An 18,102-nucleotide genomic window follows, 5' to 3' on the forward strand; every position below is an offset into this window, starting at 1 on the left:
GGGAGCCCGAAAGCTTTCACGAAGCAGTGATCCACAGTGATAAAATTAGTTGGATGAAAGCTATGCAAGAAGAGATGAGTTCCTTGCATAAGAACCATACTTATGAATTGGTAACACTACCTTAAGGCAGAAAAGCATTGAGGAACAAATGGGTATACAAGATAAAGAGAGATGCATCTGAGAAGCTAGTGAAGCACAAGGCTCGTTTGGTGGTGAAAGGGTTTGGAAGAAGAAGGGCATTGACTTTGATGAGATCTTCTCTCCAGTTTGTAAAATTGACATCTATTCGAGTCATTTTGGGTTTAGTAGCTAGCATGGAACTTGAGCTTGAGCAGTTAGATGTGAAAACTGCATTTCTTCATGGTGATTTAAATGAAGAAATTTATATGATGCAACCAGAAGGGTTTGAAGTCAAAGGGAAGGAGCACTTGGTATGCAAGTTAAAGAAGAGTCTTTATGGACTAAAGCAGGCACCAAGGCAGTGGTACAAGAAGTTTGACTCACTTATGGTGGCTATTGGGTATAAGAGGACTCAAGCAGATCATTGTGTATATTTCAGAAAATTTCTAGATGGTAAGTTCATTGTTCTTCTCCTTTATGTTGATGACATGTTGATCATTGGACAAGATGCAAATATGATTAAGAAGTTGAAAGAACAGTTGTTTAAGTCCTTTGATATGAAGGACTTAGGGTCAGCTAGACAAATATTGGGCATGCAGATTGTTCTTGACAGGAAGGCTAGGAAGCTATGGTTGTCACAAGAAAAATATGTTGAACGGGTGCTTAAAAATTTCAACATGCAGGGTGCTAAGCTTGTAAGCACACTTCTTGCCAGTCGCTTTAAACTAAGTAAGTAGTCATGTTCATATACCATTCAAGAAAGAGAAGCAATGTCAGGTATTCCTTACTCTTCTGCAGTTGGTAGTCTTATGTATGCCATGGTCTGCACTAGACCAGATATTGCACAAGCAGTTAGTGTTGTGAGCAGGTTTCTTGATAATCTAGGAAGAGAACATTGGGAAGCTGTGAAATGGATCTTCAGATATTTGAGAGGAAGTTCCAAATTGTGTTTATGTTATGGAGGTTCCGATCCAGTCTTGGAAGGGTATACTGATTTTGACATGGCGGGTGACCTTGATTGTAGAAAGTCAACTTCAGGGTATTTGTTTACTTTTGCAAGGGGAGCTGTCTCTTGGCAGTCCAAACTACAGAAATGTGTGGCTTTGTCTACAACTAAGGCTGAATACACATCGCTGGCAGAAGCAGGGAAAGAAATGTTGTGGTTGAAAAGATTTCTCCAAGAATTGGGTTTGAAGCAAGACAATTATGTGGTATCCTTGTGATAGTCGAGTTCTATTGACTTGAGCAAGAACTCTACATGTCACTCTCGCACAAAGCACATTGATGTGAGATATCATTGGTTGTGTGATGTGGTGGAAGATGAGTTGTTGAAGATTGTGAAAATTCACACTGATAAGAATGCTTCTGATATGTTAACAAAGATTGTTACTCGAGAGAAATTTGACTTGTGCAAGGAGCTTGCGCACATGGATTCTAAGTAAGGAGTCAAGTTGTGGTTTCCTCCCTCATGGGCACGGAGGGGGAGATTTGTTAGGTCCGGCCCATGGCCCATGAGGGCCAATGTGTTTAAGTGTAAAAGCAATAGGGTTTTTGAATTCAGTTGTTGCAGCTGCATAACATAGGAGAGAGAAAGGAAAAATCGAGAAACAAAGTGAGAGAGAGCCAAAGCGGGAGAAGAAAAGAAAGAGGGATATTTTCTAGTTTCTTCGGCAAATCTGATGATGATATGTTGCCGAAATGAAGTGAGATTTGAACAGAATGGTCGTGACACCTAGCTCTTCATATCCAACGGTCAGAATATCATTCTACAACAGTTCTCGGGAAGCCTTTCTAGTGACTTCTCTCCATTCTCACTGATTTTCATTTCTTTGATGATGTAGTTGTGACTTTGTGTTCCTTTAGTGTTACTTAGAGATGAAATATTGATTGTATGCCCATCATTAGTGATAGTGGAAGTTTGGGTGGACTCCGATATCGGTCCCGTGGTTTTTTCCCTTGCGGGTTTTTCCACGTAAAAAATTCCTGTGTATCTGTGGTGGTTTGTGTGTTGAATGTTTGGTCCATTATAACTGTGTTTGTTTAATTTACACTAGCATATTGTTTAGCCCCATCACAAATTCCCAGAAATAGCTGAACAAGAACTAAAACAAAAAAAAAACCTAAAACCTGAAATAAAAAGAAGGTTACAAGTTCGATGCCACCAATTTGCAACCTGTGTTGCATTACGTAGAAGATAGGCACAAGAAACCCCCGATCAACCTCTCTATCCCCTTAATTAAAAGAACCAATTAAACGAACGTAAAATCAACTATTTTGGAGATTGATCAAGGATTAATAATTGCCATAATGTAACTTGATTTTAGGTTTAATACTACTTACATTTGTGAAATCTTCTTGGTTCAAGGAATTCGTTCGTCGAATTAAAAAGGTATAATAGATATTTCACACTTTTAAGAGGGGTATCCAATCAAAAATCGGAGGCAGATGCTTAGCCAGATTTTACTCCAAACTCAAATTCAAGTTTCCAATTGCCCCAAGCTTTCCGGCTTGAAAACACAATCTCAAGCACTTATCTGTTTTGGAGTGCTTTATTCTTTTCCCATTTTCCAAATGGATAGAGCTAGAATTGCTTTGGTAGACTTTAACAAAGACTTCTAAACGCAATTTTGTATCACAGAAAAGCACCCTTCCAACTCTTTACAGGAAATTATTCTCAGGAATCGTATAAAGGTTGCAAAATTATGGAATCAATCAATTGAAGAATCACTTTCAAGCAGTCGCTTGGACATGGGATCAAACACACAGCATAACTTGCACACGCTCTGTTAAATCATTGTAATTCCATTCATGTATTTCTTCTGCTTTGTTATTACGCTTCTCTTGAGTAAACTTTCTTTCTCCATCAGCTCTTTCTCTTTCGAGAACTCTTCTTCAAAGTTTCAAGTACAAAGAACAACCGAGTGGACGAAATGGGTTGTTTTGGAACTCATCGCCGCAAAAACATCAATTCCACTGATATGGCTTCATCAAAACAAGAAAACCCAGAAAGCAGGAAACGCAGACAAGAAGTTTTGCTCCAGATACCAGGATGTTCAGTTCATCTCATGGAAGAAGGTGAGACAGCAGAACTGATCCGAAATGGATATTTCACATTGATCAGGCTAACTGAAGAGGATGTTGGGCTTGCTACAATTATCCAAATTGGTGATGAGCTTCAATGGCCTCTAACTAAAGATGAGCCAGTGGTGAAGCTTGATGCTCTCCACTATCTTTTCTCATTGCCCGTGAAAGATGGTGATCCTCTGAGCTATGGAGTTTCTTTCTCTGAACAATCCCGTAATGAACTCGGTGCACTGGATTCATTTCTGAAACAGAATTCATGCTTTGCTAGCAGCTCTTCTCCTAAAACTGGAGTCCTTGATTGGAGGGATTTTGCTCCAAAGGTCGATGACTACAATAATGCCTTAGCGAAGGCAATTGCAGGAGGGACAGGGCAAATCGTCAAGGGAATTTTCGCATGCAGCAATGTTTACGCCAAGAAGGTATTCACTATACACTATGGATACATGCTGTGAAACTTTTACCACTCACTCTTAAGCCTCACCTACCATCCCAAGATTCACAAACCCCTACAGGGTCTTTTAGTAGTTACATGGTAATGAGAGAATCTCTTCAACAAGAGATCTGATTATTCAATTTGACCAAGGACATCTCAGACCTTTTCCAAAAGCATATATATGCGTATCCTAACACTATGATCTAAAATGCAGGTTCAACAGGGAGGAGAGATGATTCTAAGCCAAGTTGCAGAGAAGAATGGTGGTGGTGGTCCAACAAAGGAAAACAAAAGCAACAAAAGTGCTTTAAAGAACAAAAATGGTGGACTTGAGAAAAATTTAAAACGGTAGTAACTATTAAAGAAGGGGACCTAGGAAGTAAACCTTGGCTTCCAACTTGTTTATATTGTCTTAATGCAACTAAGATATGCGTATCATCAAATCCCTGCTTTTTCACTAACTGAACAATCATTTCCAAAAAACTGAAGTATCCATTGTTCTCATCATCTTTACAGGGTGAGGAAGGTGTCAAAGACGACAGAGAAGATGAGTAAAGCTCTACTAGATGGAATCACGGTTACCACTGGATCCATAGCAGGACCTTTGGTTCGGTCCCAGGCTGGAAAGGGATTCCTAAATATGGTTCCTGGAGAGGTCCTCTTGGCTTCACTTGATGCCCTCAGTAAGTGTAGCCACCTCTCTTCATGGTTTCAAAATGCACAGGACTTGTTTGCTTCATGCATTTATGATCATATCCATAGTCATTTGGACGTACTGACAAAAAAACTTTTCTGTGATTTAAGAGAGATGAAGTAACTGTAGATTAAATCTCGTAACTGCAGACCAGGTTTTGGATGCGGTTGAAGCTGCTGAGAGACAAGCTCTTTCTGCCACATCTGCTACAGCAACAAGAGTGGTCACCCAGAGGTAAAGAACTGAAGAACTAAGCACCACTTTGTCTCACCTTCATTCAAGTATGTTTATGAATCAAGACCTATAGTATAACTAATAAACCTTGTGAAACCTATGGACTTTTTTCTTGCTTCGATTCCCATAATTGAAGAGGCCAAGCAGATTTGATCCTTGTTTTTATCTTATTACAACTTATGGGAATTTAAAGAGAGTGATTACCCGAGACCTTTTGGAAGGTGACCTAAACAGTTTCATGTATGACAAGTAGTTCATACTGTTTTACCCTTTACAAGCCGGATCGATTGTGTTTCACACTTATGAAGAGTTTCACGTCGAGCCACAATGAGTTCACAAGCACTTAACTATCTAGCTTTCTCTTTTCTAGCCTTAAACATGGAGAATGTTGATATTTTCACAAATTTGTCTAATTGTTTTTCTTGGGCTACCCCCTCTATGATAATTGTTTCTATGCCAGGTATGGAGAGGGTGCAGGGGAGGTGACAAAAGATGTCTTTGCAACTGCAGGGCACTGTGCTGGTACTGCTTGGAATATTTTTAAGATTCGGAAGGCCATCAATCCAGCCTCATCTGTCCCTTCAGCAATAATGAAAAATGCAGTGAAAAATAACAGAAAGTAAAACTTAACAGACCACCTGAGGGCAATGATTGATAAAAAAAATAACCCAAAAAAGGGAAAGGATCTTAACTATTCTTACTGCCCCAGCCATAGAATTTCATCTGTTTTAGTATTTTCATTGGCTACTGATAAATTGATAAAGATGATATTGTGTTTTTAAATTGTGTACATGCAATAGTGATGCACTTGCAATCATTTTCTGAAAGAAGCTCATAAGTTTCATATCCATGATGTCCATGAAGTAACACATTGTGTCAGCTTCTTCTGAGATCAATAAAGATTATTAAGATGAAAACAGAACAAAATATGTATTATAAAAATAAATATGAAGCATGTATGAACAAAAATGGATCACAAACTTTTGCAATTTATTTTATGAGTGATGGTGTTTGGGAGGTAATTAATTGCAGACAATGGTAGTGTTGAACAGGCAAAAGTGTAACCACACCTATACACTACTTGCAGAGTGAAGCCAGTATACGACGAGGTGGTTTGAATGATCGTCGAGCATGAAGGGTGGCCAAATTGTCTATTAGTAGGATGTCACCCTTCTGCCAAGGAATGACAACGGATTCATTATCCAGGATTTCTAAGCAGTCATAGATAACATCAGACGGCAATGGTGTCCCATCTCCAAAAGTGACTGCTTTAAGAGGATCATTTCGTGCATCCTTCCAGCCTGTATAAGCAGCTACCATGCTATTAAACCATGTTTTGCGCCCCCTTGTCGGATCAACTTTAATAGCCGGGATTGGACCCATAACTGTTTTCACTCCATCTTCAATCCATTCCAGCTTCATACCTAGCCGGGCAGCCCTGTCACATTTTGATTTGTAGAGTGAGTGGTGAATTCATTATTACACACTATGGCTTTTCTCTCTGAGGGATTAACTTCTCCCCCAAATGACAAATTCATGCAAGCAGGAAAAAAAACAGACAGACAGAGAGAGATGATAGGGACAGTTTACAAACTGCAATCAAATAAAACCAATATAGTATGATACAATAATATTAACAGACCATATAGCACTTTACAAACTGCAATGAGAAACCACAAAGACATACAAATTACATTGTTTCAATCAAAATTGCTCCCTGAAGCAGATGTATTTTACAGAACAAGCGATCTTTTCATCCATCTCACTTTGATGAAGGATCTTTTGAACCCAGTAACTGCTGACGAGTCCCAGAAAAAAAGCATAAGGACCCTTTAGTAAGGGTTGCGAATTACTTGGATACTAAGATAGACAAGAATTTCAAGGATATCTGAAAATAAATATTATCATGGACAATGTATTTTCACAAGAAAACTATGATGGCTCTATCAAATATGACAGTTTCTGGGTCATGTTTTCATCATCTACTTCAGAAAAGCACTAACTTATCAGACAGTTTAGTTGCAGCAGCAGAATTCTCTGTAAAGGCAGAGAGGCATCAATGCATTATGACATGAGGAATTGGGTCCACAGAGTGAACCTTGCTATTTAATTTATGTTGTACTATTGAAAATTTTAAATGAAAAAAGACTTGCCAACATTTGGGAGCTTAAATCGTTCAAGAGAATACAATGGAAAATAGCAAGCCTGATGGCCTTGGCAGCTTCTACATTGCACTGAAGCTTTGTAAACGACAACAATAAGCTCCTACAGAAGATCAAGTTAATTTCGATAGATGCCCTAGGATTTCCATTTCCTAAAGAAGAAATCATAGAATTGTTGTATAAACTACATAGTATATAATATAGATCTTCTTGGTCAAGATTAACTTCCGACCCACTAATTAATAAAATTCCAACAGCACACACATTGATGGTAACAATAATTTAAAAACACACAGAGAAGCAGAGCAATCATGAAAAACCTTATCTTTTGGCATAATACTTGGTGATAGGTGATGTAGGACATGACAACCGTTACAGCCATTCATCCAATGCATGAACAAAATGGAAATACTAAGAACTTGGTACTACAGTAGCATTTTTAATTCTCAAATTATCAAATGATCAACGAAATTTAGAAAAATAATAATGAAAAACAGAGAGGTAGAAGAAGCCCAACCTTTCCTCTGCAATCTTTTTATCGGTGGTTAAGAAAGTGGACTGCCAACCACGGCCAATGGCAGAGGAAGGATCGTCTCCAACCCCTAAAACCCTAGTATAAATCAAACCCAACTCGTCCAGCTTCTCAACAAATTCCGGGTACTTCTCCTTCATTCTGTTGTAAACAATATGGCTGAGAACTATGGGAGTTTCACCACCACTGGCTGGTTCTTCCTCACAAAAGAAAAATAGCTTGGATGGGAACTCAGGAACCTGTTCCAAAAGCCCAACAAGAAGGTCAAGAAAAACGCTAATCAGGAACTCAATAGAATACAATTTCTCCAAGTGAAAAATCCAACCTGAGCCATCTCATGGTGAAAGGGGATTTTCTGGTCTGGAGGGGATTCATTGGCAGTGAAGACTCGACCAACAACGTTGGTGCGTGGAGCAGCTCCTCCAACATACGGCAATTCGTCGTAGCCGAAAGCTTGGACAACACGATCGAAATCTGAAGCTGTAATGGCTGGGAAACCTCTGAGAAGAAGAGCACCGCTAGAATGGATCAGATTTTCTAGCCATGACTTATGTTGGGTTATAGCATCGAGTAATCGAGAGAGATCGAAAACGAAAGCAGGGTTTGGAGAGACGACTGCTGGGAAGGAAATCCCATCGTAGGATTTCCGCTGAGGTATACTAACTTCAACAAACTCCATATCAGAACAACCTCCTCCTCCTCCTGGTCTTTGTAGATTCTTTTGCTTCAACCATTAACGTCCACCTGCGAAAAATTTCGTTGCAGGCTCTATGCTAAAGGATTCGAAGAGATCATTTTAATAGATGAAAACAAAACAGATGAGGCTGAAATCTTACCATAAAACAAAAAACAAAAATAGAAAACAGACGAGGCAAAATACTTGTTGCTAGTCTCATACTCCCCTTACCCGGATTTGCGTCCAGGTTCGATTGATGTGCTTGATTAATATTCTCCCGAGAGAGGACAACACCATGCCAACGTTGGAGTTTTATCACCTATCTACGTGGAATTCATATCCTGATTTAAATAGCATTGGGTATGAGCATAATATAGTTGTATCGCATACCTACGTGGAATTCATATCCTGATTTAAATACGATTGGGTATGAGTATGATTTAGTTGGATCGCTTAATAAATGGTACCATAATTTACCAAAAAAAAGAGAGTAGCATAATGGTATGGAAAATTATTGCCAAAAAAAAATAATGGTATGGAAAAACGATTATAATTTGAATTATACGGGGGCCCCCCCCCCTTTTTTTTTTTTTTTTTTTAAGTCTTAATCTTAATCGTTAACAATTTAATTTCATAGTTTTATGATTCTAGCATTTTAAAGTGGTGGCAATTTGTTATACAGAGGGAGTAAGGTCATGGGTTTGAACTTTAGCCATCACCATTGGAATTCATGCTATCTAGATCGAAGCATAGAGGTTTAGAGTCCGACAACTAGATTAGGATTTCAAATCTAGGGGGAGCAAATTAGGGTGGGAGAGTAGAGCAGTGGCTATGGCTTCTTCTTCCCCCCCCCCTTTTTTTGTGAGATGGTTTCCAGCAATGGCTTCCACAAGGCGAAAGGCTATATGGTTGATAACAATAGGGTATGGGGAATTTTTTTTTTTTTTTTTTTTTGTTATATCATAGTTATAAACCAACTTGGGGGCATTTTAGTCCCTTTTCTTTGGTAATAGGGGCATTTTTGTCCCTCCAGATTTGAAATTTGAATGTGTTAATGATAGGAGACGGTGTTAGTTGGTTTGGAATATAAAGTAATTTTTTGCAATAAGGGGACCAACCATAGTTTAGGTCTCAGTAAGAGAATCCATGCGCAAATTAATTTAATAAGTTAGGATAAAGTATATGCATGACAATTAATGAGTCCATGTATCAATATTATGTTTAAATATTCTTTTTGGGTAATTTTCAATTAGACCCCCTAAGGTTTGATCTAAATTATTTCTAAAGAGAATTTCATTTTACATTTGTCTCTCATATGATAAATAAATAAATAAAGAAGAAGAATCAATTAAAGACACCATCATTTTTATAACCAAAATGTCCTTAGATCTTTTTTATGTATTCTCTTTAGTTTACTTAGATCTTGAATAGAGGTATGAGGTAATTTGGTATTGGAGTAAACTTTTAATTGACTATGCTACGAGTTGAAGAAATGAATCCACTATTATAAGGGTATTTTGGCTGTTAAAATGACAATATGCCCTTAATTAGTTTTTTTGGATACCATATGGGAAGGCAAATGTAAATTATCAATTTCTTTGGACAAAAAATGACTTAGACCAAACATCAGCAGGTCCAAATGAAAATTACCCCTTTTAGTGGTAGAAATTACATTTTTTATATTACAAAATAGTTGCATACAACAATGGTACCCATTTAATTCTTGTTTTAATATAAGAGTACAAAAATGAAGGTTGTCTACTACAAACTAATAGTATGAGTGTGAAATCCAGCCCAAACTCTAACCCGGAAATCTATTTGTTTGTAGGTCCGAAGACCTGAAGTGAAGGTAGAAGGCAATTGTGGGTCATCTCTGTGAAATCCAGCCCAAACCTAACTAGGACACCCTATCTGTTTTGGGTGAAGAAGGGCTTGTTTAATGTTTGACATTGAAGTTGGACCTTGAATACAGTGTTGCTATCCTTGGAAGGTCCCAGGAAGTCAAGTCAGACCTCTCCCTTAGTATAGATCCAAAGACCCAAAATGAAGGAAGAAGTCTTTGTGGGCCATCTCAGTAGAAGACATGGTGTTTGACCCGAAACCCATGGATATTGATGATGGTGCTTCCTTATTGAAATCTTACTTGATTTGGAGTTGGACTACTCATTTGTGAAGAAAAACTTGGTTGATGGGCCTAAAGCCTAGTTGGACCTGGTTTGAAGACATCCCTTAATACTAGGTAAGTTGTTTGAGGTGTGGTATGAAGCCCATCCAAAGATATTGAAGTTAGGCCCATTAAATCCCTGTTTTGGGTTTACTGACATGGTTGGTCGACTGGCCAATCGACCAACCAATTGACCAACAGGGTTATAATGGTCAATTTTGGAAATCCTGGTGATTTTACGACTTTTTATGCTATTTGAAAGGGGGAACTCCGTGTTTTTCACTCACAATCAGTTCTAAGCCTCTTGAGAACGTGGAAAGAGCCCTAGAACCTCTCCTCCAAAGCCAAGGATGATCTTCAAACATCCGTTCAAGTTTCTCCATCGGTTCTTCTTCTAAAAGGTTAGTAATCGATTTGTTTCTTCTTTGTTTCATTCTTTCTTCTATACTTCTGATCTTCTCATTATGAGAAAGGTATTACACTACTATAATGGCCTCTTCTCTGATTCTATTAGCCCTAAGAGTGAATCCCCCAATTCACTCTATGTTCTTGAAGCCATGTGGCGATGGTTCTTGAAATTGACTTTACCTAAGATCTTGATTACTACCTCTTTGTTTTCTATTGATCTTGGTGATTAGGGGAAAGGATTCACATCAATGCTACAACCTTTCCTTCTATCCCCATGATTGTTAGGTTGATTCCCTCTTTCCCCCATCCTCTGTGAACCATATTGGGTCATTTTGTGAGAGTTGATTTTGGGTAACTCTCATGAGAGGTATCCAAATTGGGGAATCCAAATCCACTTTTAATTCATTGGATCCTCCCAAAACCTTTCTTGATTATGTATTTCTACTCTTGTTTTCCCTAGGGTAAATCTTTATTCTCCCTAGTCTTTCCATGTGATACACAGGTTCTTGTTAGTAAAACTCTAATTGTATGATTAGAATTTGTTTCCATTCACATTATGTGAAACCTTGTTTTCTCTCATTGCCCTACCCAATGCCATTGTCACATCCACCCAGCCGGTACCCTACCTGGCATACCCGAGTGTGTGATCCACAGCCCCGAAGATCAAGTATCGAGGTAATCAACCTCCCACATAGACAATAACATAATCATGAACATAAATAATCAATGTGCAAAGTATAAATGAGAGATCCAAATAAGGAAGGAATAAAATCAAATATCATCAGAATACGAAAGGTAACAATAATGTCAAAATCATGAAGTAAAGCGAGGCGGAAATCTCACTCTACCAACAGCGGAAAGTATTCCCAAAAAGAAAGGAAAAGAGATCAAAACTAATCCCAATAACAAGTACAATGAATAACTAAATCGTTCTCAATCTTATAGAGGACATCTCTATAAGTATAAATCTTAAAAATGGCACAAGGGCGCTTCCACTCTATTGTCAGACTAAGCATCGTACGCAGGATAACCACCCGCGGAATCTTCAATGTAACAATCACCTTCTTGGAGATATGTCTCCTCTCCCTGCACTTTTTCATACGAGCAGTCATGATACTCAGAACCTGTAGAGGAATCTAACAATACATAGCACAAAAGGAGTGAGTTTCAAAAGAAACCCATTAAGGCAGTTAAATCCATAATAACATAAATAGCAAGATTTCCAAACAAAGTATGATGCAATGTGATATGAAACATCTGATGCATCATGATTCTAACTCTATGTATGCTAGTCTCTACTGGCAGACATGCTTTAAGTCATAGCACCGTATTTCTTTGGGAAGGTCTCATCACACAACACCTTTTGGTAGTGGGTCCGGCATCCCTCGGGACATTCCATGGCTGGGGTTTAGGTCACCGCTCTCTCACATCACCATTGGTCTAAGTACTGGTGCATGTCAGTGTTCAAGCCTAGCCAAATGCAAGTCTTCTACTTAGTTACATCAACTCAGATCCAGATATGTCCATTCCTCGCCCCTGGCGACCCTTTCCGGTATCCTTCACACTAGAGTCCTCATAGTCCCTGACTAGGGACTCATCAACCCTACTGGTTATCCACATATGGTAAACGGGAAGCTCTCATGTCCCCTCATGGGTTGGTTACCGGTCTTGTGCGCCCATGAGCCCAAGTCTATCCATATGCAACCCTACCAATGAATGGCCTCTTTCGAGTATCCACAATGTGATCCATGTCCTCTCACGGATTGGTTACCGGTCTTGAGCGCCCATGAGTCTCCATTGCTACCACGGGTCGTTCGGTCTCAATACCCTTCCGACTAGATATAACGGGACATCCTAGCCAAACACTTCTAGACATCCCTAGGTATGACAATAGTTTAGGAAGGTGTCAAGGGGCATCTCCGGAAACATCCCATAATATTCCCGTTAATGTCCAAGGACAGAAGTGTCAAAAGGACACCTCCCCTTTCCAAACCATACCTAATCATTTACATCCAGAAGTCAATCATATCACAAATATAGTAACTTCTTATATGGAAAGAAATCAATAACAATATCCAACTTGTATATAATTGGCAAGTAAATCATACATGAACTAACTAACATAAACAAGTAATGCTATTGTAATTAGAGTAGTTGCATCAGTAGAACATCAATATAAGAATCTAATTATGGAAACAATTCAGAGATTCAAATATGGAAAATAAATCATGCAATCTATGTAATTAAAGAAATTACTATCCTTACCTTAACTACATCGCAAAGGATCTTGGGGATCAAGGAAGATCTTGTCTAAACTTGGAAAGAAAATCCTAAACAAGTATATATGTCATATTAGGAAAGAAACCTAGAAGGTAAGAGATCAAATCATCCAAAACAAACCAAATATGAAGTTACTGTCCTCATTGGTCGATTGATTGGTCTCTTGACTCAGTCCACCAATCAGTTGACCAACAGAGTCAGTGACTGACAAAATCAGAGATTTCTGATTAAAAATCCGAATTTTGTGATTCAAAAGGACTCCAAACAAGAGGGAAAATGCAAGGATAGTATATTGGTCTATAGAGGCCTTCAAAACCCTAATAATATCAAGTCTTCATGTCACAAAATAGGAACAAAAACTTACCATAATTAGATCAATCATGGTTCTTGGAGAAATTATGGCAAATTCATGGACGAGAAACTATAGAGTGATGGATTACTAATTTGATAAAGACTTCATGAAAAACATGTATACATCTTCTAGAAAAACAGATCTAAGGTTGAAGAACATTGAATCTAAAAAAGGAAAGAAGACGAATACATGGTTTCCTTCAAAAGCGAGTGATGATCTTGATGAAGATCATCCATCAAGCTTTAAATCCTTAGGAAAAGTGAGAAGATGTGTAGAGTGATGGTTGCAACAGAGATGCAACATCATCTCTACTGTTCTTAAATAGAAAAGGAAAGAAAACTATGGAGAATTAAAGATAAAGAAGAAAAGAGGATGATCACATACCTTTTGATGCAAATGCAAGAGATTTGGTGAAGATCCGACAAGAAAATCACCAAGGATGTAGAGGAGATGACTTGAGGAGAGCTCTGGTTTGTTCCATGAAGTTTGGAGGCACAAAAGACGAATTAGACTCAAAGTTGGGCTTAAATAGAGAAGCCAAGACCTAATTCAACAAAACAGATCCCATTGGTCGATTGATTGGTCGATTGGCCCAGTCGACCAAGCAGTCGACCAAGCAGGACAACAAGTCCAAAACAGGGATTTGAAGGCTTAGATCAAATCCAAACTTGAAGGGGTTTTGCATACACACCAAGTGGCTTACCTAGTATGTAGAAATGCCTTTGAACCAAGTCAGAGAGTACTCCAAGTCCATCAACTAAATCCATCATCATCAAGGTGCAGTTTCCATAAATGAAACACTGTCATCAACACTCATGGATTCTAAGCCATCCACCAAGTCTTCCACTGAGATGGCCCATAGTTGACTTCTTGCCTTACTTCGGGTTGTCGGACCTGCAAACAACATGGTTTCCGGGTCAAGGTTAGGGCTGGGTTTCACAGCCATTCTTGATTTTGAAATACTAATTCTATGATCCCTCACCCTCTGTGAACTTACCTTGGGTTATTTTGAGAACCAATCTAGGGGAACCTTTATGAGATGATATTCAATTGAGAACCTTAATCCTTTATTAATTATTGGATCATCCCCAAAGTTTTCTTGGGTGTGGTTTTGTATTCTTTATTTTCCCTAGGGTGAATCTTTATTCTCCCTGACCTTTCCATGAGAGCCATGGTTAGTATATGTTAAGACCCTAAATCTTTATGGCTCAATCAAGAACCTATCTATTGACCATGACTTGATGCTTTGACCTTCTTGGATAGTCCTAATATGTTCTAGGAAGCCCCCCTTTGAATTTCGGGCCAATCGGACTTCAAACGAAGAAGTTATGATTAAATTAGGGTTTGCAGCTCCGTACTGTTCCATTGGTCGACTGGGCCAATAGACCAACCAATCGACCAACACAGAAAGTAGCCTCAAATCTGCTCTGTTTGCTTTTGTTTGACTTCTAAACTTCTAGGTTTTATTCCTAATCATTATTATATGCTTCTTTAGGTTTTAATTGCTAGTCTTGGACCTCTTCCTCATTAATTCTACGGAATCCTTTAAAGATTACTTAAGGTAAGGATGGTTGACCCCTAATAACCTAATATGCATGTCTACTGGTATTTGTTTTAGAATTACATGATCATATCACTACTGTCACATCCACCCAGCCGGTACCCTACCTGGCATACCCGAGTGTGTGATCCACAGCCCCGAAGACCAAGTATCGAGGTAATCAGCCTCCCACATAGACAATAACATAATCATGAACAATAATAATCAATGTGCAAAAGATAAACCAAGGATCCAAATAAGGAAAGAGTAAATCATATATAATCAGAGTACGAAAGATAATCAGAATGTCAAATCAATAAAGTAAAGTGACGCGGAATCCCAGTCTACAACCAGCGGAAAAGTAGTACTAAAAAGGAATAAAACTAATCCCAATAGCAGGTACAATAGGTAACTAAATTGTTCTCAGAAAATCAAAAGAAGCGGCTGGGCGAGAACAAGAAGCGGTCGTCGTTCGACGGCCGGTAGCTCTACGTTGCGAAGAACCGCTCGCTGCCTTTTCTTCGCACATCTTATAGACAACATCTCTATAAGTATAAACCTCAAAAATGGCGCAAGGGCGCTTCCACTCTATGGTCAGACTAAGCATTGTACGCAGCATAACCACCCGCGCAATCTTCAGTGTAATTGTCGTAACCGCAATCACCTTCCTGGAGATATGCCTCTTCTCCTTGCGCTTCTTCATACGAGCAGTCATGATACTCAGAACCTGTAGAGTAGTCTAACAAAACATTGTACAAAAGGAATGAGTCTCAAAGAAACTCAGTAAGGTAGTTAATCCATAACAACATAAATAGCAGAGTTTCAAAAGCAAAGTAAAATGCTATATGATATGAAACACATGATGCAATATGAATCTAACTCTATGTATGCTGGTCTCTATTGGCAGACATGCTTTAAGTCATAACACCGTACTTCTTTAGGAAGGTCTCATCACACAACGCCTTTTGGTAGTGGGTCCTGCATCCCTCGGGACATTCCATGGTTGGGGGTATAGGTCACCACTCTCTCACATCACCATTGGTCTAAGTACTGGCGCATGTCAGGGTCAACGCCTAGCCAAATGCAAGTCTCCTACTCAGTTACATCAAGTTAGATCTAGATACGTCCAATCCTCGCCCCTGGCGATCCTTTCCGGTATCCTTCACACTAGAGTCCTCATAGTCCCTGACTACGGACTCATCAACCCTATAGGTCATCCACATATGGTAAACGGGAAGCTCTCACGTCCCTCACGGTTTGCTTACCGGTCTTGAGCGCCCGTGAGCCCAAGTCTAATCATATGCAACCCTACCGATAAATGGTCCCCACAATGTGATTCCTATCCTCTCACGGATTGGTTACCGGTCTTGAGCGCCCATGAATCCCCATTGCTACCACGGGTCGTTCGGTCTCAATACCCCTCCGATTAGGGTCTGACATAACGGGACATCCTAGCCAAACACCACTAGACAGTCCTAAATATGTCATCCAACAGTTTAGGAAGGTGTCCAAAAGGGCATCTCCGGAAACATCCCATAATATTCCCGTAGTAGTCCAAGGACAGAAGTGTCAAAAGGACACCTCCCCTTTCCAAACCATACTTAAGCATACACAAGCATCAATCCATAATCATCACATATATGGCAACTTCATATATGGAAAGAAATCAATAATAATATATAACTCGCATATATTTGGTAAGTAAATCATACATGAATCATAAACAAGTAATGCTACTGAAATCAAGATAGTACAACATTGCAAGAATCTAATTAAAGAAATAAACTAACAAGATTCAAATATGGAAACTAAGATATGCAATCTATGTAGTTAAGGAAGTAACCATCCTTACCTTTTATTTCTCGCAAAGGAATCTTAAGAAATCAAGTGAGATCTTGACAAAACTTGAGAAGAAGGTCCTAAACAAGTGTATACAACATATTAGGAAAGATTCCTAGAAGGGAAGATATCAAAACATCCAAAACAGACCAAATATGGAGTCGCTGTACTCATTGGTCGATTGACTTGGTCTACTGCCTCAGTCGACCAATGAGTCAACCAACCGAGACAGTGGCCTTCAAAAATCAGAATTTTGAGAATAAAGAACCGAATTTGGTGGTTCAAAAGGGTACTAAACAAGGGGTAACCTACAATGGCAGTATCCTAGTATATAGAGAACTTCAAAACACTAATCGAATCAAGTTTTCAAGTTACAAATTAGGAAACAAAAGTTACCATAATTAGATCAATCATGGTTCTTGAAGAATTCATAGGAAAAATCATGGACAAGAACAATAGGATGATGGATCACTAATTGTGCTAAAGGAATCATGAATAGCATGCATGGATTCTCAAAAGAAATAGAGCTAAGGCTGAAGAACATCAATCTAAATAAGGAAAGAGAATGAATACAAGCTTTCCTTCAAAAGCGAGTGATGATCTTGATGAAGATCATCCACCAAGCTTTAGATCCTTAGGAAAAGAGAGGGAATGAGTAAAGAGATAGTTGCAACAGAGGTACAACATCTTCTCTACTGTCCTCAATCAGAAAAGGAAAGAAAATAACTAAGAATCAAAGATGAAACACAGAAGAGGATGATCACATACCTTTTTGTGTAGAAGCATGAATTTCGACAAAGATCCATCAAGAGAATCACCAAGGACGCGAGGGAGATGACTTGCAGAGGTCTCTGGTACGTTCCAAAGAGTTTGGAGGCAGAAAATACAAAGTAGACTCGAGATTGGACTTAAATAGAGCAGGCAAGACCTAATTAGCAAAAACAAAACCCATTGGTCGATTGGATTGGTCAACTGGTCCAATCGACCAATGAGTTGACCAATCAGAACAGCAAGACCAAAACAGGGAAATGAAGGCTCAGATCAAATCCAAACATCAAGGGGTTTTGCACACACACCAAGTGACTTACCTAGTAGGTAGAAATGCCTTCGAACCATGACAGAGAGCACTCCAAGTCCATCAACTAATCCGATCTTCATCAGGATACAGTTTCCATAAATGGAACACTGACATCAACACTCATGGATTCAAAGCCAGTCACCAAGTCTTCCACTAGGATGGCCCATAGCTGACTTCTTGCTTTACTTCGGGTTGTCGGACCTACAAACAATAGGGTTTCCGGGTCAAGATTAGGGCTGGGTTTCACAACTACTGTAATTAGTTTCTTATAATTATATGGCTGCTGTAGTTCTTCAACTATAGTAGTACTTGTTCTTATTATTAAATTGTTATTTTAGTTATGAATGATTATATGTTGTATTATCAGTTGTGCTTGTGAACGATTGATTGGGAATGTGATTGCCTAGGTTGTGATTTGGGATTGGGGAATGCCCTTTTGGCATTTCTGTCTTTGGACACCAATGGAGGTGGTATGAGACATTTCCTATGGTGCCCCTTGACGCTTT

General features: G+C 39.0%; 2 protein-coding genes across 2 annotated transcripts; one reads left to right on the top strand and one right to left on the bottom strand.

Moving 5' to 3' along the window:
* Positions 1–2,890: 2,890 nt before the first annotated feature.
* LOC149011326 (senescence/dehydration-associated protein At4g35985, chloroplastic-like) lies at positions 2,891–5,435 on the top strand. Its single transcript, XM_089163167.1, has 5 exons — positions 2,891–3,623; positions 3,852–3,985; positions 4,154–4,320; positions 4,481–4,565; positions 5,026–5,435. Exons 1-5 carry the CDS (start codon positions 3,051–3,053, stop codon positions 5,186–5,188), a joined length of 1,122 nt encoding a protein of 373 aa, XP_089019293.1. The 5' UTR covers positions 2,891–3,050; the 3' UTR covers positions 5,189–5,435.
* A 35-nt stretch (positions 5,436–5,470) lies between these two features.
* LOC149011327 (clavaminate synthase-like protein At3g21360) lies at positions 5,471–8,082 on the bottom strand. The gene is made up of 3 exons (XM_089163168.1): positions 7,585–8,082; positions 7,245–7,498; positions 5,471–6,003 (listed from the first exon to the last, which is right to left on the bottom strand). The coding sequence occupies exons 1-3, from the start codon at positions 7,936–7,938 to the stop codon at positions 5,643–5,645; spliced, it is 969 nt and encodes a 322-aa protein (XP_089019294.1). The 5' UTR covers positions 7,939–8,082; the 3' UTR covers positions 5,471–5,642.
* Between the last annotated feature and the right edge of the window lie 10,020 nt (positions 8,083–18,102).

Source organism: Hakea prostrata, chromosome 7, assembly GCF_041222555.1.
Source record: "Hakea prostrata isolate BN-2017 chromosome 7, UWA_Hpros_2, whole genome shotgun sequence".
Taxonomy (NCBI): domain Eukaryota; kingdom Viridiplantae; phylum Streptophyta; class Magnoliopsida; order Proteales; family Proteaceae; genus Hakea; species Hakea prostrata.